Consider the following 23,651-nt stretch of genomic DNA (forward strand, 5'->3'; position numbering starts at 1 on the left):
CTGAACTTGTGTCGGAGTTTGCTGTTGCGGAGGTACAGACGGAAGAGGGTCTTGGCGTTGAACCCCCTCTGCAGGCGGTCTATGTGGCGCAGCATTAGTATACTCGGGAGCTGCGTCGTCTAAATAAGAGGAAAGAAAAACATCTTCTGCGGTTCTGGGATGTCCTTTGGGATGTACCTTTATCGGAAACAATGGGGGTGGCAAGTCTTTTGGTATCTCCGGAGTAGCCTTAGGTAATCCTTCGGCCAGGAGAGGATACATACCATTCATAAGGGTATTTCGTTGTCTGTCTATTTGTTCTGTTTTTACTCGAATACCTTCTTCAATTAATATATTTTCTCGAACCTTATTTGAATTCTTTTTACTCTTCTCTTCCTGTCTACGTGCTTTTTCCGTGCGTCTATACGATTCTTTACGCCATAATTCAATGGCGTCTTTCTGTGATTGTCTAGCTTTCTTTTTCCATAATTCTTCCTCTACTTTCACGATGCAATCTGCATCCCAGGTCCCAGCTGCGGGCCACCTCTGACTTTCTGGTAATTCCTTAGTGTAGTCTACCCATAAATCAAGAAATAATATGGCGTCTAGGCCATGTTTATGATACATAAAGTGCCCTGGAGTGTCCCTAGGAGGAATGGGAACAGCTTCTTCGAGTAACCCTTTTCTAGTTTTGATCTGTCTTAATTTCGAAAAGAGCGGCATTTTTGAGAACTGATCTGATACCTAAATTTTGAACACGTTTGATACAACGAAAATACAATAATGAACAGTCATTCACACCACAATATGCAGAACGTATTTAAAACATTTAACATTTAATGAACAACAATGATGGCCGTTCACTAAGCATAATACTCGATACTAACTAGATAATTCTGACTTCATATACTAGACATACTTGATATACTGCTAAACAGTACAGATACACTGCTGAAACAGTGCAGACCGGATTTGTGTACCCAAACCCGTCTTGACCGGCACAATTTATGTGCACGTCAGAACGCCTCCCCGATAATGGTACTCACCGGGTAGCTCGGAACGGAAGGCCTCGGAACTGAACTGAACTGGACTCGGACCGGACTGGACTCGACTCGATACTTCGGAACTTCGGAACTTCGGAACTGGTGGGCCTCTGTATACCTCGGATCTTGCTCTCTCAGCTAGGCTCTGGTCGGGATACTTCGCACTTCTCACCGCCTCGTCTGGGTGTTGATCGCAGCCTCAGTTACCCCCGCTCGGCAGGAGGGAGATACAGGAAATCCTGTGGGTACGCGTTGTTGTCCGTCCAGCTGTGACAGGAGACCGGGCCTGCAACGCACCTCCGGCGCGTGAGATGAGAAAGTGTCCCTATTCGGGCGCCATTTATGTGGTAAATAATTTAATTACCGGGACTTAATTTGATGCGGAAAATCTATAACAATAGCTCAGTAAAATAAGAGGCAGAATCCGTGGTATTAGAGGTTCGGAACGGGCTTTATTCCATAATCAATTTAAATCGATGAGCTCCAGATTCCATCACCACGAAGGTTCAGGAAGTGAAGACTGTACTTTATTGACAAGTAATCATTTATATACAATAGTCATTACAGTGAAACAAATGCAGGAGGCGTAACAGTTGATAATAAAGATAAGAACATACATGCGTCACTAAAGTAGGTGTAACTGGGCGTAGCTTAAAGAACGTCATTGGATATGACGTCATAAATGGGTGGTTCCATGAAAGAATTTCGCAATGTCAGCAGAAATACTTGGCAGAGATGCGCACGTAGCAGCATGACGTGTGATTGACGTGTAACTAGGGGATGAAGGGAACTTGACATTTAGCTCTACATGTGGAGACAGAAGTCTGGGGTTATGTCAACCTAATCCCAAATCATATCTAATATCCTATGTTTAAAGAACTATGTTATCCAAAAGAGAGGTCTCTTAGAGTAGAATCTTATTCTATACTGACTATACTGACTGTTAGTGCGTGTACAAGCGTCTAAGTGTCTACACAATATGCGGGGGCAGAAATCTTCCATGGTAATAGAGCTATTAATTACTTGCATGAAGACAGAGAAGCCGGGCCTTTTGCTCGGTAGCTAAAAGAATGTTTACTTAAACTACTAGACAGGAATGCATTGGATAGGGAGCGGAGCAAAGCAGATAATCTTGAAGGTGAAATACAGTTTTTGGCAGGCAACAGGCTGATGTCAGACACCGTTAGCTGCGCAGGGAGTAGGACAAAGTTCATGGGTACAGATGCGAGCTCAGACTGGAGCTTTCAGAGGCAGAAGGCAGAAAAGACTTGATGGCAGAATCAGGGCCTACTTGCCTGGACTGTAAAAATGGCATAAGTGAACCATATAAAGGCGGTGGCCTTTCATACTTAGGAATGGAATATCCAGCCCATTCATGGTGGATCTGAAAGAGGACATGTTGGCGGTGGACGCACATGTGTTTGCGTCTTCATAACTGGAACTGGAGGGAACATACATGTACTTGTGATTTATACATGAAACCGTTGGGGTCCAAGATAGGGGACATAACTGACCAGAAAAATCCATATTTCCACAGGGGGGTCGAAGAGGTCTGTGAGAGGCGCAGGTAAGGGTGCTGCAGCGCGAGGGGTGATGGGACGAGTGAGACTGTCTGTGAGAGGCGCAGGTAAGGGTGCTGCACCGTGAGGGAGTGGGGGGTCTGAAGGGGCGCAGGAAAATGTTTTGCACCCTGAGGTAGTCATTGAACGAATGGGTCTGTGAGAGGCGCACGGAAGGGCGCTGCACCCTGAGGGAGTGGAGGGGTGGGGGTCGAACAGTCGGTTGCCATAGTTGATGCCACAGGGTGATTTTCTTATTGGCAACCATTTCTGTTCTGCTATTTCTCATAGGTGAAAATCGCATTGGCATCCTGTCGGAAATCTGGGACCATTACTTCACGGAAATCCTTCCAACGCTCCAGGCTATTTTTTACCCAGTTCAGGTAAGTGGTCAGAAAGAGTGCGGAGTGGTCCTGAAAACACGTTCTTACTGGAGGAGACAAAATCCTACATTTTAAGCTTGTTATGAATGCCAGCAATTGTAACCACCAGTCCTTGGGCCCTGGACTAGGGTACTGCTTCAGCAGGTTACTTCATTAGTCCACATCCTAGTGGTGTGTGGAGTAAACGCAGGTAAAGGCCGGAGGATGAGACGTGAGTTCAAGAGTTTGGTCTTATATCGAAACAAATGGTGTACACAACATGTGTGAACGTGCTCTATGAAATATTGACTACTTAAAGACACTGGCATAGGACAGACAGTGTGAAAAGGCGTAAATAGGGGTTTTCCAGCTAGTCTTCTCTAGCTTTCCCAGGCTTTGAACTGCCAACGTCCATTAAGGGGTGTGAAAACACTCCAGGACATCGGCACCAGCCTTAGCAAGTTTCAATTTTTTGGGGAGGAGTGGAATTGGGGGCGGGGTGCGGTTCAAAAATGTCTCCCAGGTACTTCTCGGCAAAAGGTCTCGCCCCCTCCAAAGCCCTGACTCTCTTCACACTGTGACATTGCTCTTCAAATTGGCAGGTATGGGCAAGTGATTGGTCAAGTGCACCCTATGTGCGGCCTAACGTTATCCAACATTTGTCATTGGGGTATGCATGTCCAGTTTGTGTTGGTTCATGGCATGAGGAAACCCTCCCAGTGGGGGCTTAAAAAGGCTTTTCCATCATCTCCACTCCTTTGAGAACAAGCATATGCAATGCAATAGGTCTCGCATTTACGCAAGTTTGAGCTATTCACATTACAAATAACAATGCCTTTTATTTTTGTTTTTGTTTTTAAAACTTGAATAAAAGGCATTGTCATTTACAATGCCAATAGCTTAAACTTGCGTAAATGCAAGACCTATTGCATTGCAAATGCTTGTTCTTTTTGGCCGCTTGGCGACTCGGCCCTCAGTGAGTGAGCAATAAGAAGGGAGAACTCTTTGGTCTGGATTCAAAAACCCTCCCCCCTCCTGCACCCATCTTATTACGGAAGTTTGCACAACAGATAAGGATTTTCGTTACAAAGGAAGTGGAACGCTGTGATTGGCTTGCCGTGCTCCCAAAGTAAATTTTTAACAAGATTGCAACTACCATATCTCACTGAGTGTGAAAGACAAAACGTCCCCAAACGCCCCCAAGGATGGAGCTATCAATAGTGCAGCAGGTACAGCGGCACCGAGGGCTGGAGTGTGTCGGCACAATACAGTCAAACGACAGTTTACTATCGTCTGTTGAGCATTTCCATTCTTGCCGTAGGGCCCATGTCATCCTCAGTGCGCCCCTCAGCCTCTCAAACATTCATATCCGGAAGCATGCCAGGTTACTCTGTCATGACTGGAATCTTTGGTGAGTCCTGGGTTTGTAGTCAACAACACTTTAAATTGTGCGATTTTTCAACCTCTCCTTACAGTGTTAAAAAACAAGTACAAATCTCAGAATGCACCGTTCTTTTTGTCTGAAAACCTACTGCTACTGCCTTATGTTCACTCAGGGGGTACGTCTTCCTGTTGATGGCCAGGTAAAGGGGAAAATACCGTTCAATCTGGACTGGATGGCCTGAGGGCATCATTCTTACAGGCGGCTCGCCACCAGCTACCAAGGTGTCAACAAACATGCAGTCTCGTCCCGCTGCTCCAAGCGACAGCGGGAGGCGATGGGAGGGAGGGGTGGAGGAAGGGGTGGGAGGCAGCAGCAGCAGCCTCCACCCCTCTCACACCCAGGTACTATCAAGCTAGGTCTACCGTGAGGGCCAGCAATACGCGAAGAGGGCTGCTGAAGCCAGGTCATGTCAACCCTCCAAGTCCCCACTTCTCGTATACCTCATCCAGTAAGTAGAGCGACTTTATTCCGCTTCCAGAAGACTTAGATTCTCCACAGCCAAATATTTAGTGATCCTCAAATTCAAGCGAGCTTCTTGGGGTGTCAGGAGCTTCATCGTGGGAACTTCCAAACTGTGGAAATTTCTTCCATTGTATCTGAAGGAACGTCTGAATATCCTGTCCTTCAGAAAATCTCTCAAAACATGGCTTTTTAGTAATTAATACAGCAGTTCTATTCACGGACAGAAGCAGAGCCAAGACGCCTCTGGGCACTCGAGCGCTTTATAAAATTCTAATCAAATCACTGTGGCTGCATGGGACATGGCATATACAGCATATTCATTAAACGTCTATACGTTTGACATTCGAAAACCTGTCAACTGGCCTCATGTCTTGATCGTGACTTTCATGCAGCCCTGTTTTTCGGCTGTATGTGTTTCAATGAAACACACTCAAGAAAAGTGGTTCTGACTAATGTGTTTCACCAGTTTGATCAAACCTAGAGCTGGAGAAAAGCATTTTTGAATTTCAGTTTATTTTTTATTGTTTAGAGAGGGTTGTACCCCCCCCCCACCTCCCCCACCCCATAACACCTCACTTTCTATGAGGGTTCCCCCCCTCACCTCCTCTTCCCTTTCTTTTTTACCCATATGTCTTGTATCGTCCCGCTTTACTTTTTTTTTTACCTTTACTACTTCACTCTATTCCAATTACGTTTTCCCATCCTATAAACCCTTCTTGTTAACTTCCCCCTTTTACTCCCTTTTATTATTTCACTTCCCCATTCTTAAAGATTAAAACGACTTCTACCCTCCTGTTTTACTCCTTTTTAATTTTTTTTTACTTTTACTACTTCCCCATCTACTTTTACGTTTAATACGTATGCCTATTCTATACTTTTGCATCTTTACTTCATTCACTTTCTTTTTCTGTAATACCCATGTATTGTACCCCCACTTTACTCTTTTAACTATTACTACTTCCCCTAACCCATGTGTTGCCCATTCTGCATTTACATTTTCCGCAACCTATACACCCTCCCCCTTGCATTTACTCATTTTACTCCCTTCTGTTTCTCTAACGAGCAGTTTTGTCTGCCTCAAGCTGACTTTCCTTGTGTTGGAAATCCGTCAAAATGACGGTATAGGGGATATTTGGCTGGTGACCTTGAGCATGATGGGAATTGTAGTTAAACGCATCACACTATAAATCTTTGCCCACAAGTCTTAGCATGCTTAGATCTATTGGGTGGGAAAATAAACTGGAAGTTGCCAACGTGACATGGAGTCAGCTTATGCCCTTCTGCGTTTCATGTACAGTCAGCTAGCTTGCATGGTGTTCATGTCTGCACCTGAGTGCTTCCAAATCGGCCACATCTCAGAGGAAATACTGTCTTTTTATGTGGCGCTAGGAGGCCTGCAGCTGTTGTAGACGGCCAGAGAACACCCAGCAGAACAACCACAGATGATTCATAATAGGCCTTCGACTGATTCTACCAAGATAACACATGGTGCTGGTTCTTCACGCGTTTTCCCCTTAACCCCTTGCTCTGTGTTCAAGTCAGAGAATCCTAGCAGGCTGGGCTCAGGACCTTTTCGAGACAACCTTCAGCTATAAAGGTCCGAGTTGAATCGAGGCAAGTCATAAGATTGTCCCTTCGAGCTGCGCACAAGGCAGAAACTAAAGCTTGGTTGGATGTCAGCCTCAGTAAAACTCAGGAGTGCTTAAAAACCCTTCCCAGCTGGGGGATGCGGGCATCAAACAGGCCGACTGCCAACTTCCTTTCTGCAAATGAGCACGGACTCTGAGGAGGAAAAGCACTTCCTATGCCACTTAACCTTTGACACCGCCTTTCGTTACACTGGAGTTGTCAGTACTGACTCAGTTCAAAGGGTACAGCGCAAAAATATTTCCAAGAGTGCCGTGAGATAAAAGATGTCCTTGATCGCAGCCGTTGGTCTCCGCACTTGCAAATAATATTCACAGCGGCCCCTATCACATTCTGCATGTGTGTGTTGGGAGGGGGTATTTTGTGCTACCCAACCTGCCCGTCATCAGTTCGAAGGGCTGTGTTGAGAAAAGGAGTGTTATCAGCACTCTGTAGTGTTGGTGGTACATAGGAAACCAGGCACTCCTAGAACAGATAGTTCCCGGGTTCATATTTATATTAAACTTGCCTCAGAGAAGCGGAATAAAGGCATAAAGCAATCACCTCAAAAACTAACTGTTAGAAGGTGGTTCTGACACTATGGGCTGCCCAGATTTTTCGCTTTTTGAGCACCTAATTGTTGAGCTTTTACTGTGGGGGAGCCTCATAAGTTGGGACTCACCCAGAGTGAACTAAAGATGAACGAGAATGCATGGGGATTTTACTGGTGTCCCCCTGGCTTGACCAGGCCACTGCGCAGCAGCTGGAGTAAGGGACACCGGGCTGGTTACATGCAGACTCAGGTGTACATGCGTGTGCACACATGTAGGGGCTGCGCAGGGGAGATTCCTGGCGTGCGCAGTCCAGGAGCCGCTACAGAGTGAATGGTGTGGCAGGAGTTATGCAGACTTGGGTGGTGACGTGGAATAGGCTTTATACACTGGGAAGGAACATGCCAGGGAAAGTCAGTGTGTTTTACTGGTTTTCACTTCATTATTCCCCTATGGGGATGTGGGGCCCATGGCTAGATTAACTTTCATAAGGCCTACAGATTCCAGACACGCACGAACGTCCACTGTAGCGTATGTGAAAAGAAGCATTCTGCAGAGTTCAAAGTCATATTTGTACTGCTTTTGGGTCATCCAGAAATGTCACATTTCTCTGAGTCAGTCATAACCAGACCCTGGCTGAGGGCTGACCTCAGCAGGATGGGTGGATAACCTTTCTTCCACAAGCTAAGGCCTCCTCTCCATGAAGAGAAGATGGGTGGGGCTGCAGGCTCATCCATCAGGAGCTATCACTGGGTGCCAGGCACCAAGCTGAACCAAGGTGAAGGCAGCACTGGGGACCATGTGGCAGGAGACCCTGGGCGACGCCATCTTGAACCAACCCAGTGACTGGGCAGGAAGGAGGGAGCAGAGGCAGGGAAGTGATGTGTAGCTGTGTGATAGGGCAAACAGAGACTTCCTGCCAGCCCCCTACCCAACTTTTAAAAAGTGCTTGCACAGGAAGAGAAGCTCTTGGTGTGGTCTGCTGAGGCGGAAGGTGCTGGAGCCTGGCCATGGGCAGTTGGAAGGACGAAACCCCTGACTGCCCCCCAGGGCCCTAACAGCGCCAGACAAAGAGCCCAGGATCGGTGGGCAGAAGCAGGGTGTGGTATTTCACATAAAGTGGCATTGCTGGGGGTTATGTGCATAGAGCATCTCATGTTAGAACCCTGCTGATGTCATGGATTCTTGTACATAGAAATGTTCTGTAGATCTTCAGTTACAGGATTGACTGCTGGCTGATGGATGGGATCTTCTCTGTTGGAATAAACATCTCAACTACTGTCTACCTGTTTACCAAGTTTATTATGTAAAATACTTCACTGGCGTAGTCGGCACTGGAATCTACAAGAGAAGATCTCAACACAAGATTTTGATTTGTTATTTGAGAAGGCACGGAGTCTCAACACTGCATTGGATTTCTTTTCCCTTGACCCGCTTCCTTTTGAAAACCACTGTGAGAGGATTTTATGCGTATTCTATGCCATCAAACGGATCACTTCTTTACTTAAAGCGTGTTACCTGTTTTGTCACGCGTTTACAACCTGTGAATCAAACTTTAACTCTGCGCTGGATGTTTGCTTTTGTCTGCTATCCTTGAAAACGACGGCGAGCGGAGTTTATACCTCCAAGCGGATCGTCATTGCTCTACATCTGTCCTCAACTTTGATTTGACACTTATACTCATCTTCTATTACTGACTTTGTGGAACTGATTATCTCGACCCTGCAAGTCAATGTGAGTAGTTATTCATTGCAAAATGTTAACACGTGTCTGTTTATAACGCGAGAGTTTAAGTCGCCTTGATCGTTGCTGTAATTTTGATTGTCATCGCTACAACGATTTCGACTCGAGCCTCTGGGCATCACACGGCTTTCAAAGATAAACAAGGCCTATAAGAATTAATGAGCGTCATCATACCTAGAATCTCTTCGTTTTTCTGGAACTGCTTTCACGATCGACTCTCTGCTGTGTTCTACATTGTTGTCAGCTCTCCTGATCGTATCGCGTCACCACGTATCACGCTAATTCAGGCGTGCGTGGTGGCCATTTTGTGTACGGTTGCTTAGCAACCAGCAGCGCTTCACTAGATCGCGTCTTCCTTGATAATCAGCAGCGTTTTAGTGGATCGCTTCTTGTTTGTCAACCAGCGGCGTCTCAGTGGATCATCATCCTGTTTCAAGCGTATGTACTGATCACTTCAAGCGCCAACACAGAAACTGAACGCTCTTGGTACTACGAGTTATACTTAATAAAACAAGATGATAAAGATCTAAAGACAATTTGATGCTCGTATTACAAAGGAGATATGATGAATCTACTGTAAACATTGTTTCCTCTTACACATGGTTGGGTTTTATCTTAGATATATAATATGATGGTTCAACGATAAATATTCTTTATTCACACAGTTGGGGTGATACCAGAGATAAAAAATAAAAAAAAATAAGGTATTGCATCCTATTAGGCAGGCTATTTTGGCAGGTTCACAATCGATTTGATTTGAAACCAGAATTTATGTTAAAATCTTAATGTGTACAATTTTAAAACAACGACCATTCAAGTTAGATAAGTGGCTGCGTAAATAGTCCTCACTTTTGAATAATCTACTGGTTCTTGGTAATTTGCTTCAAAGTCACTTGTAAACATGCAAAACGTTACAGCAGCACCATTTTATTTATTGTGTCCTGGTTCTCCTCCCATTAAATGGAAAAAATGGAAGGTTGTTTTTGAGAGATATGGCAGGGTCTGCGGTCCCTCCTTAAGTGCTGAAAGGAGGTCATCCTTGTTACTCCATTGTTTGGGATCTGAAGGTCAGGATGTGTTTGATCACTTACCAGAGCTTTCAGCTTCAGATGCTAGAGGTCTGAATGACTATGAGATTTGTATTAAGAAACTTGACATGCATTATCTCCCCAAAGTCAGCACTATTCTTGAAAGATACCAGTTTGCAAAGAGGATGCAATCTGCTGATGAGACAATTGAGGATTACATAACTCAACTAAGAAAGCTTGCCTCTTCATGCAAATTTGAGAACTTAACTGATGAACGCATCAGGGACCAGTTTATGTTTGGTTGTAGTATAGAAAAAATAAGAGAAGAATTGTGGCTAAGAGATGAACCAACTCTTGAAGAGGTGTTAACTGTTGCCAAATGTATTGAACACTCTTTAAAATGTGTTGCTGTCATAAAGAAGGATTCAGAAAAAGGGGCTAATGTTGAGATAGTTAAGGTTAAATCAGAAAGACGTATCACAACTGATAAAAATAATGCTGATAAAATGGGACCAGAAAGAAAATGTTACAGATGTGGTAAAACTGGACATCTTGCTAACGACAAAAGATGTCCCGCTCTCAGTCAAACATGCTCCAAATGCAAGTTAAAGGGACATTTCACTGCCTTATGTAAAACAAAACTCAAAACAAAGGTCAAAGAAATTGAAATATATCAAAAGGATTGGGAAGAACCTAATTCCGATGATCTGGTTTGTGGGCAGATTGTGGTACAGGTTGAGAGCAAAACTAGCAAGAAATCCTGTCCTTATGATGAAATTGTGGTAGAAGGAGAACAAACTAGGGTACTGTTTGATTCTGGTGCGAAGATTACCATCATATCGAATGAGTTTTATAACTCCAAGCTTAAGGGAAAGATTACGTTAATGAAACCGGACATCATTCCTTTAGCATATGGGGGTGAACCCATAAAGATACATGGATACTTTTCCGGTTTAATAGAATACAAAAATCGGTTGATTGCTGGAAAGATTTATGTTTCAAAGCGTGGAGACAGCATCATTAGTTGGTTACATCAAGGGGATCTGGGGTTTTTTCTTGATCCTAATGCTAATCCTCCCATACAGTTGAGGGATAGAATTCAATCTGTAGATAGAAATGCTGATGACATGTACGTGCACAATCTGAAGACTGAGTTTCCAAATGTGTTCAGAGAAACTTTAGGCTGTTTGAAGGGGTATCAACATAAGATTCAACTAAAAGCTGATGCAGTTCCCGTGTTTTGCAAAGTGAGAAGTGTCCCACTATCTGTTAAGGAAGACATGAAAAATGAAATTCAGAAGTTAAGCAGTTGTGGCATTATTGAGGAAGTTGAGGGATCTGAATGGTTGGCGCCGGTTGTTGCAGCATGCAAACCTAATGGGAATCTGCGTCTGTGCGTCGACTTAAGACAACTTAATAAGTGTGTTGTAGTGGATAGGTATCCATTGCCCAACATTACCGAACTGTTGACTCTACTTGATGGGGCAAAAGTGTTCAGCACATTAGATCTTACTTCGGCATATCATCATATTGAGCTAGAGGAGTCGTCCAGAGATTATACTTCTTTTATCACGCCCTTTGGCACCTTTAGATTTAGAAGAATGACTTTTGGTTTAGTATCTGCTTCCTCAGTATTCCAACGTGTGATGGAAAGAATATTAAAAGATCTTCCTGAAGTATGTGTCTACCAGGACGACATTTTAGTTTTTGCAAAAGATGACATGGAGCATGACTATAGGTTAAGATCTGTTCTGAAGAATTTGTGTAAGCATAACCTCACAATCAAGGTTGAGAAGTGCAAATTTAGGTCTAATACCATCAGCTACCTAGGACATAGTATTTCTGGGGAAGGTGTGAAACCTAAAACTGAGTTGGTTGAAACCATTACAAAAATGTGTTCTCCTACTAATAAGTCTGACTTAATAAAATTCTTAGGAATGATTGAATATTATGCTAAGTTTGTAAGGGGTTTTGCAGTAGCAACAGTGAACATGAGGAAATTATTGCGCAAAGGTGAAGAATTCTGGTGGTCAGACCGGTGTGAGGATGAGTTTGTGGCTATAAAGGAAAAGCTTGGTCTAGCCCCTTCGTTGAAGAGTTTTAACCCTTCCAGTAAATCCATTTTAGTGACTGATGCAAGTGAGAAAGGGCTTGGAGCTGTTTTGAAGCAGTGTGGTGCTAACGGTATGCAAACCATTATGTTTTTGTCAAGAAGTCTCAGAGATCCTGAAACACGATATTCAGTTGTAGAGAGAGAAGCGTTAGCTGTGTTTTGGGCGGTAAAGAAACTTAAGAAGTTCTTGCGGGGTTTGGATTTTGAGGTACATACAGATCATAAACCATTGATTGAGATATTTAGCAAGAAAGCATTAGATCTGGTTTCTGGAAGGATAACCAAGTGGGTAATTGGTAAACAAGAGTATAATTTTAGGATTAAGTATATTCCTGGAATTGAAAATGGGGTTGCCGATGTTCTTTCACGTCTAGTTCCATGCAGCAGTTTGCAAGAGGACAGTGCAGATGATGATGAGGATGACGAAATAGTCTGTGTAGTGGATCAAGACATCATTTCAGAAGTAAGATGGTTGGAAGAATTAGAAAATGATGGGATTCTGTGTGAGGTATTATCCTTGTTAAAAAAAGGGTGGCGCTCGAATAAAGATGGATCGGAAGGTACAAGATGTTTTTGGGGTGTACGAAATGAACTGTCGGTGGACAATAGCTTGTTGTTTCATGGGACAAGATTAATTCCACCCACTAGTCTTAGGAAAGAATTAGTTGACTTAGTGCATGTGGCTCATTCAGGGTTATCTAAGTGTAAAGAAAGACTCCACATGTCATATTGGTGGCCTGGAATGGACAGAATGGTTGAGCGTGTTAGATTGTGTTTCTTGTGCAATCAGTGACGAATCTAAGTGTACTCATGAACAACCTATGGTTTTGAGAAAACGCCCAAATGGACCGTGGCAAGAGATTGCTTTGGACATTGTTGGTCCTATACAAGGAAAAGAAGCACAAATATATTTATTGGTTGTTATTGACATGTACTCAAGGTGGCCTGAAGTGTTCTTCTTATCCACTGTCAATACTAGTAGTGTGATTGAGTGTTTGAAGAGTTTATTTGCAAGGGAAGGCCTACCAATTTCAATTTTATCTGATAATGGTGTTCAACTTATTTCGAGGGAAATTGAGCAATTTTTATCTTCTAGAGGGATTGTCCACAAGACTTCTGCACTTTATCACCCAGAGGCCAATGGGATGGTGGAAAGATTTAATAAGGTTATTAAAGAGACCATTGCTTTGGCAAAAAGTGTTGGAATGGATTGGAAAAAAGAAGTTATTGTTAAAATAGAAGAGTACAGATTAACTCCACATGCAACAACTGGGAAGACTCCTTTTTTGTTGTTTCGTGGTAGGCTGCCCAATACTTGTGTTGAACCATACTGGGTTAATAAATTTGAATTATTAAAAGGTAAGGAAAAGGAGTGTGATGGTGAAAAGATGCTAAGAGTAGAAGAAGAAAAGGGGAAACTAAGGAAAGCATATTTTGATAAGAAACATGCTGTAAAGAAAACTGAGGTGCATGTAGGTGATTGGGTCAGGATTAAACGTCCTGGTTTGTTAGGAAGCTCCTTGTCTAAATTCATGAAACATATTAGAGTAATCAAAACATTCAATAATGCAATCCAAACACAGGACCATCGTATTTGGAACCTAAATAGGATGGTTGTGTGTAGTGGTGTGTTGAAACATGGTGTGAAGATAGATTCAGCTAAGGGTAATTCAACCTCATTTCATACTGGAGATGAAGTGAGAAAGGATTTGAATTGTCCTAGGAAATCTTCCAGGGTGTGTAAGAGACCTAGTTATCTTGCTGATTTTATTTAATATTTATTGGTTGTGTTCCTTATTAACATGTCTTCTTTTGGGGAAGGGAGATGTGTGGTCATTCACATAAAGTGGCATTGCTGGGGGTTATGTGCATAGAGCATCTCATGTTAGAACCCTGCTGATGTCATGGATTGTTGTACATAGAAATGTTCTGTAGATCTTCAGTTACAGGATTGACTGCTGGCTGATGGATGGGATCTTCTCTGTTGGAATAAACATCTCAACTACTGTCTACCTGTTTGCCAAGTTTATTATGTAAAATACTTCACAGGGGTCTCTGCGCAGGGAGAAGAGAAGCCAAGGAGGAGAGCCAGGCGAAAGGCTGGCGCAGGGAGCCAGTGAAGACCGCTCCCTGCTGAATCCCCCCTCTCAGAGACCCAGAGGGCGAAGGAGAGTGTTCCCAGTGGCTGGGGCTGGCCAAGAGGAGCGAGAGGAGTTGCAAATGAAGAAATTCGGACTCCAGGGGGCCGAGATATGCCCTCCGAAGGTAGGCAACCTTTGACCCTGCCTGGGACCGACGACGAAGCGTGTGGGGCTCCGCCGCAGGTCGCAATCATGCCCCCGGGGTGGGTCAGGTCCCGGGGACTGCCCCAGGAGGAAGCCAAGTTGGGGGGTGCCGTTGCGCCCCCCGTGAAGTTGCCCAGAAGGGGGCCAGGAGCCCACCCTGGCCCCCAGTGATGCAGAAGGAGGTGGGCAGGGGTGCGCCGTGGCCCCGCTGCGAAAATGTGCCCAGGGGCCCGGGACCCCATCCCCGGGCCACGAAGATGCGGCGGAAGTCGGAGAGCGCTCCCGTGAAGGTAGAGATGGGGCCCGGGATCCCAACTCCGGGCCCCTGAAGAATACCGGTCCAAGCCGGGAGGGCGCCGCCGCAACCCCCCGTGAAGGTGGCCCAGGGTCCTGGGACCCCATCCCCGGGCCCCGCAGAGGAGAAGGAGTCCGGGGGAGTGCTGCCGCACTCCCCCGAGGTCTGGTCGGGCCTAAGTTGCGTGTCTGCCCGCAGGAGCGGGCAGACGAGAAGAGTCGTGCCGGCTCCCGCGGCAGCACGCGAGAGTGCTGGCCGGGTGGGGAGCCGGCGGGGGCAGCCGGGGGTGGGCTCCCTAGGCTGCCCTCCAACAATGGAGCGGTGTGGGAACCCCAGGTGGGACCAGGGCTCCCTGAGGTCAAGAGGAGGAGCCAGGGTCCTGGGTGGGACCGGGCCCCGACAAGCGGCAGAAGTCGCCGGAGGTGGGCTCCCCGAGCCGCTGTTCCTTACCTGGGGGTCCGGGTCCCCCCACCGAGGCTCAGGAAGGCGGCGAAGCGCCAGCACCACCAGCGCGTCTCTCCCCGGCACAACGGGAGAGCCGCTCATTGTGAGAAAGTGGCTCTGTATATACTGTTCCCTAATAGGTACAGGGTGTACCGAGTCCACAGTCCCCCAGGGGCTGATAGAGGTTCAAGTTAGGTATGACCTTACTCTCTAAAGTGGTAGCTTGGTCGAGCAGTAAGGCAGTACCAGAGGACAGTGTAAAGCATTTGTTGTACACACTCAGTCAGCAAATGGTCTCACACACTCAATAACTGAACTCTAGGCCAATGGTTTATATATATAAAATATATGCTTGTTTTATTTTTAGAACCACAAAGGGAATAAAAATATACTTTCTCAGAATGAGAGGTTGAATATAAATACTTTTGCAATAAGCAATGGATTTTTGTAAATAGTCACAGTTGGTTGCAATAAACAATCCTATTTCTTAAACATAACAATGCATTGAGCTCAATGGTAAATTCAGGTTATTTGTAATAAATTACTTTTCAGATTACTTTTGGAATTCCAGGTCTGGCTCCTAGATCCAGCCCTGGGACAATATTCAGAATCAAGTGGTGAAAGTCGACTTAATTACTGTACTGATTTTTAAATAATATTTAGCTAATTCAAAAGTTGACACTTAGAAAATATTTCAAAGAAAACATTCAATGGATCTCTATGGCAAGAAATTCAAGTTGCAGGTAGAGTACTTTATCGTTACTTTTGTAATCCAGGTCTGAGTACCTAGACTCAGCACTGGGGTCTTTATCAGAAACAGGTAAGTAATTACGTTTGCAGAAATTGTACGATTTTAAAAGAATATTTCAAGATTGCAGAAATCAACACTTAGAAGAAATTTCACAGAAAAGCAGTCAATGGTTTCCTATGGAAGAAAAAGCAGTTAAAGGTAAGTGTAGTTGTGGGTACTTTTCAGAGTCAGTGCTGGGCACCAAGATCCAGCACTGGGAGCTCACCTAAGAGCAGGTGAGTAAATTCGTTTTTGGTACTCGGCTGATTTTTGGTGAATATTTTGAGTTTTGAAAAGTTCACACTTGGAAGGATTTCCAAGAAAAAGCCAGCCAATGTTACCCTATGAGGAAAATGAAGATCGCGGTTTAAGGGTAAGTTCTCGACTGGCAGAGTTGAAGTTCTGGGCATAGACTCAGGGGTCTCCCAGTGTCAGGTAGGTACAGTCAGTTCACCCTCAGCGGTTTCAGGACGGCCGGGTGCAGAGAGAGTTAGGCCCAATGTTAGCCTATGAGGAATAGGGGGGCCTGGTTTGGTGGCTGCTGACTAGCAGGCCACGCGGCTGTGGGAGCTGGGCTCCTGGTCACTCACTCAGGGCAAGTGGGGAAGTAGGCTAGTGTAGAGATTGCCCTGCCAGGGCCACTCGGGCGGCTGGGTGCAGGGTGCTTTTGAGCCGTCGGGCGCTCAATGGAAATCAATGGGAATGTTCCGGTTTGGAAAAAGGCTGCAAGCTCGGGGACGAGGATGCTTCAGGTGCCACCACCACTTCGAGAGGTAAGTTGGGTAGTTGTAGGTTAGGTGGGTACCCCGGGATTGGGCACAGGGGGCCGCAGGGCGCCGGGTGCAGGGGTGCCTTTTGATGTCGGAAATCTTACCCTCTTGTTGATCGCGGTTGGGGTGGCACTCTGTTCTGAGGCTGCAGGCTTCTTCCGGAATGGCGAGGGGGGTCCTTGGGTGCCGGACTCGGGGTCACAGTCGCCGTGGGGTCGTCCTCAGGGTCTTTGTCCACTCCGGCACTGGCCAGGCTTGGCTGGTGCAGAGTGTGCTGGGTTCGCGGTTCCGGGCTGCTGCCAGGGGTTAGAAGTAGGTTTCTGAGTAGAGCCTCTACTCATGGGAGTCCCAGGGGCTTAGAGCCAAAAGGTAGCCAGGTCCTCCGGGGTTTGGTGAGGTTGCTGGCCACGAGAGATGCCGCGCTGGTGCAGGTCCGGGAGTCGACAGGCCGGTAGGGCTGGGGCCAAAGCAGTTGGTGTCTTCTTCCCTTTTTAGCAGCTGCAGGGCAGGTCTTTGTTCTTCTTGCTCTTCTTGTAGTTTTTCGAATCTGGAATCTGGGGAAGGAAGGTTCAGGGTGCCCCTAAATACTAGATTTAGGGGCGTTATGGGTAGGTGAAGGCCAGGGACCAATGGGTCCTTGTCCTGGGGTGGGTACACCCCCTATCCTGCCTCTCTCCTGTGGGAGGGGGGCAGTAGCCTAATCCTGATAGGGTAGGGCCTCCCATCTTCAAGATGGCGAGAGCCCGGAGATGTGTTTCACCTCGCCTCCCCCACCTGAGGGGTGGGGTGGGCAGGCTGGCACATCCCCTGTCCTTGTATGGGGTTTCCGGCCAAGCTTCCCGCCAGAGTGGGGGGTTGCAGTGGCCTGGGGAAACTCCAAATGGCGACATGCCTTTGAAGCTTCCCTTTTGCTCATCCTGGGGGGGAGATTTCTCACCTCACCCAGGATGTGCATTGTTGCAGGCCCGGGAGAGCAGGGGCTCTCCCACCCAGGGGTCCAGCAACGTGTCTGCTGTGTGGCAGCCTGGGCAGCCTCAGAGCAGACGTGGATTGTAGGTCAGCTGTAAGGGGACATCTCTAAGATGCCCTCTGGGGTGCTTAGTACATTAAATCCCACACTGGCATCAGTGTGGGTTTAATGTGCTGAGAAGTTTGGTACCAAACTTCCCAGTCTTCAGTGTTGCCATTATGGTGCTGTGGAGCTCGTGTTTGACGAGCTCTCAGCACCATGTACTCTTAAATGGCAGCACTGCACTTACAGTGCCCAGGAATGGACCCGGGTACTGTAGGGGCACAGGGCTCCTGCTCCTGTGCCCACACCATAGGCGTAAGGCACCCAGCTAGAGGGGTGACTGATATATGCCTTGGCAGTGTAGGTGATGGGCATGGCACACAGAGATGTGTGCCATGTCGACTCTTTGTTTTGTCCTGCACCCAGACACTCAGCCTGCAAAGGCAGTGTGTGTGTGTAAGGGTACAGGGCCTCTGAGGGTGGCACAACGAGTGCTGCAGCCCCTAGATGCCTTCCCTGGCCACAAGTCCCTGGGTACCTAGGGTACCATTTACCAGGGGCTGACATGTGGCTAGGGTTTGCCAATTTGGAGTTTGTGTGTTTTAAGGAAGGAACATAGGCCCTGGGCACCTGATTGGCAGGAGTCCAGGGTACACTTAATCAAAGTACATTGAGCATTTTAGCAAAAAGTGGGGGCATACCATGTAAGAAAGATGGCACTCTCTCACACTCATCTATTATTCATAAAAAGGAGCTGAACTGCCCCATAATGCCTTGCAAGGCATGGGGAATTCATAATTTTGGTGCCTGGTGGCCCCCCAGAGGAGCGGGGTCACCCTCAATTGTGAAAAGGTGCTGGGAGGAGCTGCTGGAAATGCGCAGTCTCCCCCCCCCCCCCCCCCCAGCATGAAGATGAGTCCCTCCCTAAGTTTCCTGGGTATTTGAAAGGAATAACCCCTCAAGGGCTCAGCCCGAATTTAACACCTTCTGGGCTGGAACTTTTGTTCTACAGCTGACGGTGTTTATACATACAAAAATTGGACAGTGGACCACCTTTTGACTAGCAATAGGCACCAAACTCAGAATGTATACCAATATATTGACAAGAAACCAAAATACTCCTGTGTGCAAAACCGCAACGACGCCTTCTGTCCAAAGGCACCACCCTGTCCCTCAGGGTCAATAGTACAAATAAGATTGTATTGAAGTTGCACCACATTTCAAATATATGCAATTAAATAGGCCACATTGGATCCATCGAGTAATTGAATTTCCTTCTTTATTGTTTATTTGAAATCTTCTCTTTTTTAGAAACAGCCACAGCCAACGCGTTTTGTTCCCGAAAGAGAACTTCTTCAGGGCTGTAAAATTAAAACATATATAAAAAACTACATATAAAAAATGTTTAAATACATATATAAATACAAACCTGTGTAGATGCAAACATAACATACCACATATAGATAAAACATCCACAACATGATTCCATATAAAAAGAAACAACACCAGCATATGTGGCATGACATAGTAGATATGTCTGAGTAAGTAATGACTTAATGACAAGCATACCATTTTTCAAAAGGAATTCCCCTGTGTATGACCATTTCAAAGAAATACCTAACCAAAAACAATGAAATAGAATTTATATAAAGCAGGATGGCAATAAAATCCACGAATATAACCATAATAGCAAAAATAATAAATACTGGGGCAGGGTAAATATTCATCTCAATTAAGTTATCTCCTCACAGTTGATAATTGTCAAACCACTATTGATTCATAAAAAGTTTATTTTGTTATTCAACAAAAGGGAATTGAAAAGAAAAAAGAAAAAGAAGAGAAAAAAAGGAAAAAGAAGAAGAAAAAAAAGACAAAAAGAGAAAAAAGAACAAAGAAAAGAAAACAAAAAGGAAACATACCGTTTGTAGTTTCCACGGAATGTTGGATATAATATTTGAGACAATACAGTCCTTGTCCAATATAATCAAATCGTCCGGTGCTTCTAAGTCAACTGTGAATTGAAGCATAATGAAGAGCCAAATGTAGCTGGGTAGAGCTTGCAATATCAGGATCATATATACATACAAATTGCATATATATTGCAAAGAATGAGAAAATCAGCATACCTTGTAGGTTGAAAAATGTTGTTGTCATTCAAAGATCAATATTGATATCTTCTAAAATGCAGTGATATGATAATCACTATGAGCTCTCTGATCCATATCTACATCAGGAACATCTCACACAGTGCCTATCGAGAATCAACCATGATAAGACAGTATATTAATGTCCATAACTTTAGCCCAGAACCCAAACAATGGGCATAACCAAAATGGTACCAAAGTAAGACAAGAGCACTTTTGCTTAATCCGGCATGTACCGGTAGTATTCATACGTTTTGATTGTAACGCAACCGTAATCAGGAATGGGTCTAAAACCTGAGGCAATACCAGAATCTACTATAAACTAAAAAATGCAATATCACTAAAATCGCGCTTACAAGAGTAAACACAATAATGCGCACCAATGTATAAGATCGCAAATCGAGCACATATAATCCTGAGTGCAATATCATATCAGAACGCTTAAGGTAAATGCGTCAAGTGTGATAACGCCACATTAGCGGAAACACTATTTGAAGGAGACATCTGGTACATTAACCATATGTACAAAAGACATGCAGAATGACACTCGATAAAAAAGTAAAGCGCTCCAATATAGATAGTCTCAAAGGCAGAGAGACACATCGCGGTAAACAACATGATGAAAAACACTCATAGTGTACTGTAAAGGAACATCATCTCGAAAGCAATATCATTGCACGTCGGTCTGCACGACCGAACACAGGCACATCAAAAATGAAGTACAACTCAAAAAGACACCACGACCAAAATCAACCTGAACCAGTGCAAGACCCACATGAAACTCAACATGAGTCTGAAAACCATCGCCAAATACATACGAAACTACAGAATACAAGTACCCGTCCCTCGTTCTTACCTATAGATGGGGCATTGTTGTTCCTCTCAATCTCCCGGCGTGACAGAACCCGTCCGTGTTTCAAACGCGAGTCAATAGTGTCCACCATTGAAGAAGGAAATGAGCGTCTGACGTCATGTGTGCGCGTTCACAGCTCACCCGTAACTGAACCGGCAAAGCAAGTCGAAAATAGCCGCCATATTAGAGTATATATTTCCTATTAAGAATAGCCATATACAAAAGTAACCCATATATTTCGAAACGTGTTTGAATATAACATCAGAATCTATGTGACATAACCATAATTCTTCATGATAAAAAAAAAAAATCTACAATATAATTTTATTTTTATTTGTTACTTCAAATGAAAAGAATGATCCTAGATATAACTGCCTCGGCTAATATAAAATGTGTTTAACACCGTAATCATGCATACTAGCAAGGTACGATAGCGGATGAAAACAAACTATTAGCAAGCAAATGCGATTGAGGGTGAGTGTAAGAAATTGATTAGGCTATGAAACGATAGGACAAATGTGTCCCAGCGAAATTCAATTACTCGATGGATCCAATGTGGACTATTTAATTGCATATATCTACAGCTGAGGGTGTATTGAGAAGTGCTTCACGGAGTTAAGGGCTGAGGTGGGGATGTCTGGAGAAGGGCATTCCCTGCAGGTGAAGAAGTGTAATTGCACCAGAAATGCTTTTACTAACGTTATTGTTTATAGAGGGACTGAAGGTCACATGTGTAATGTGAAGTACCTGTGTGAGGTGATGTCATAAGCAAAGTGGGGTTATGTTGCCAGACATTCCTGCTAGGGTGTCTGGCTGTATATGCGTAACCCTTTGATTTTATCTGTGATGCCTTTAGGGGCGGCAATTGCAATGCATTCTAATGATCCACAAATGTGATGAATACTGTCATTCTAAATTCTAGTGATCCACAAATGTGATGAGTAATGTCATTCTAAAGTGCTGCTTAAACATGTATTCTTGCTGCTGCGCTTAGGTGAAGAACCCAGACTGCTAGCCCTTAAGATATAGAGGTGCATACTTTATGGTCAGTAGGAAATGCTCAGTCAGGGTTATGTGTCACCAAGGCAGGGTTACCTATTTTAAATGCTTGTTGAGATAATGGGGGTGGGTGTCGCCACTGGGATGGTGCTAGTGCGCCGGGCCCTCGCCCCAGGTTATGTTCAACCAACTGCATTGGGGGCTAGATGATGTGCATACATGGGAGTGGTGGTACTAGACCCCACCCCCTCTGCGGGAGGGGTGGAGATGTAATGCAATGTTGCAAAGTAATTCCAATAGCTTATGTATATTTGTAAATTGGTGCATAGTATTGAGTAGTGTGTGTGTTTAATAAATGTACTCTTACTTTTATAAAGCAAAGTACAGACTGGACAATCAATTATTGAGTATTATTCCTGCGCACCTGCAAATGGCGATTACTAGCCCACACCACCTCCCTTGAGTGAGCCTCAGTCTCAGTTACCTATTGTCATTATTGTGTTTTTTAATCTAAATATTTTAAACTGTGCTTTTATTGTGTTCAAAAACGTCTCAGCCTACCTGCACTGATCATATGCTGATCATATGCCTCCATTTAGATACTGCCCCGACCCCGGTCCGTCACGGCGTGTGCCGATTGCACGGAGGGTCACCTGGGGCTTGCACAACTTCCGTTCTTGGCGGAAGTCTAGGGACCCGCTCTAGTCTTTTTTGTATAATTTCTATTTGAGCAGGGCGAGGGTGCGGACGCGCGCAGCGGCGCGCCAAAGGCAAGCCCGTCTGCGCCCGTCCGCGCCTGGTCGCAGCCAGCAGCCACAAACTCTGTCAGTTTGGGTCGTGCCCATGACATATGCCGTCTTGATTTTACCGGCACTCCGGTTCTTTACTGTCGACTACCCGGAAATGGGTTTAATTCAATATTCAAGCACCCAATTAAAAGGCTTAAATGTTTCGCCTACCAAACGCTCTGGCTCATATGAAATTGACTTGACTCAGTATCCAGAAATCAGACGCTCACCTGTCTTTACCTGCCCAACGCCGCCCGTCAGACCAAGAGTTCTTAGGAAGCGTAGCGCATTCCCCTACTTCACTGAAAGCAATCTACTTTAATGCCCGTTCCATTCCTAAACATGCATTGGAGGTATAGGATCTACTGGCTCATATTGACCCAGACATCTGTTTCATTACTGAAACTTGGTTACAGGAACATGCCTATCCCGACTTACATGTGGCCCGGATATAAAACTATTTGAATCGACAGAAAGGAGAAAAGAGGAGGTGGTCTACTCATTGTATATAAAGGTGCTTTTACTATCGGTGTTTTGGACAATGTATCTTGCAGTAAGATAGAAATCTGTACCTTCAAGATCATTGGTCTCTTAAATGGATCCTGGAGAGGTGCCCTGGTCTATCGTCCCCCCTGGCTTAAAGGGCGACTTTTCTGACCAGTTAGTTGAAATTATTGCCCCGCATGTCTTAGTTTCTGACAATTTTCTCCTTATTGGAGATTTTAACCATCATGCTGAACTGCTTGCCAACCCAGACACGGACAAATTACTCTCAAATATGAGCACTCTTGGTCTTGGCCAATTGGTGACCGGGTCCACTCACTGTGCCGGCCATACGCTTGATCTCCTTTTCACTAATGCATTGGAAATGGCCGTTGAAGCCCCGGAGCCGCTAATATGGACTGATCATTATTTATTGAAATTTACTATTCCTTCTATACCTAAAAAGAAACCCCACTTGGACAGTGAGCTTGTATCACGCAGACCCTGGCGTAAAGTAACTACACCGCTATTCAAAGATAATTTTTGTTTTAACTCCCCAAACTCTGCAACTAGTGTCGAACATGATGTTCTACAATTAAATAATGCTATTTTAACCACACTTGACCTAATTGCCCCAGTACAGAATATCAGGTCTAAGAACAGAACTTCTCCGTGGTTCACCGACCAACTTAAGGCCACCAAATGTCTATGCCGCACCTCAGAAAAGCGGTGGAGAAAAACCAAAAATCGCGTAGATCGCGACAACTACAAGAAGCAGCATCACGGTTACATGCTTGAAATTAAATCAGCCAAAAAATGTTATCTGGTAAATAGGATAAACAAGGCAGAGAACTCCTCAAAGGAGCTATATCATATCC

At 45.0% G+C, this 23,651-nt stretch overlaps 1 protein-coding gene across 1 annotated transcript in view; it reads left to right on the forward strand.

The window, feature by feature from the left end:
* LOC146771963 (proline-rich protein 5-like) overlaps positions 1-23,651 on the forward strand; it is a 393,650-nt gene that overhangs the window by 81,497 nt on the left and 288,502 nt on the right. The window contains exon 3 of the mRNA XM_085640285.1: positions 2,873-2,964. Coding sequence (XP_085496411.1) covers positions 2,873-2,964 — 92 coding nt within the window. The remainder of the gene's footprint in view (positions 1-2,872; positions 2,965-23,651) is intronic.

This window comes from Triturus cristatus, unplaced genomic scaffold, assembly GCF_964204655.1.
Source record: "Triturus cristatus unplaced genomic scaffold, aTriCri1.1 SCAFFOLD_118, whole genome shotgun sequence".
Taxonomy (NCBI): domain Eukaryota; kingdom Metazoa; phylum Chordata; class Amphibia; order Caudata; family Salamandridae; genus Triturus; species Triturus cristatus.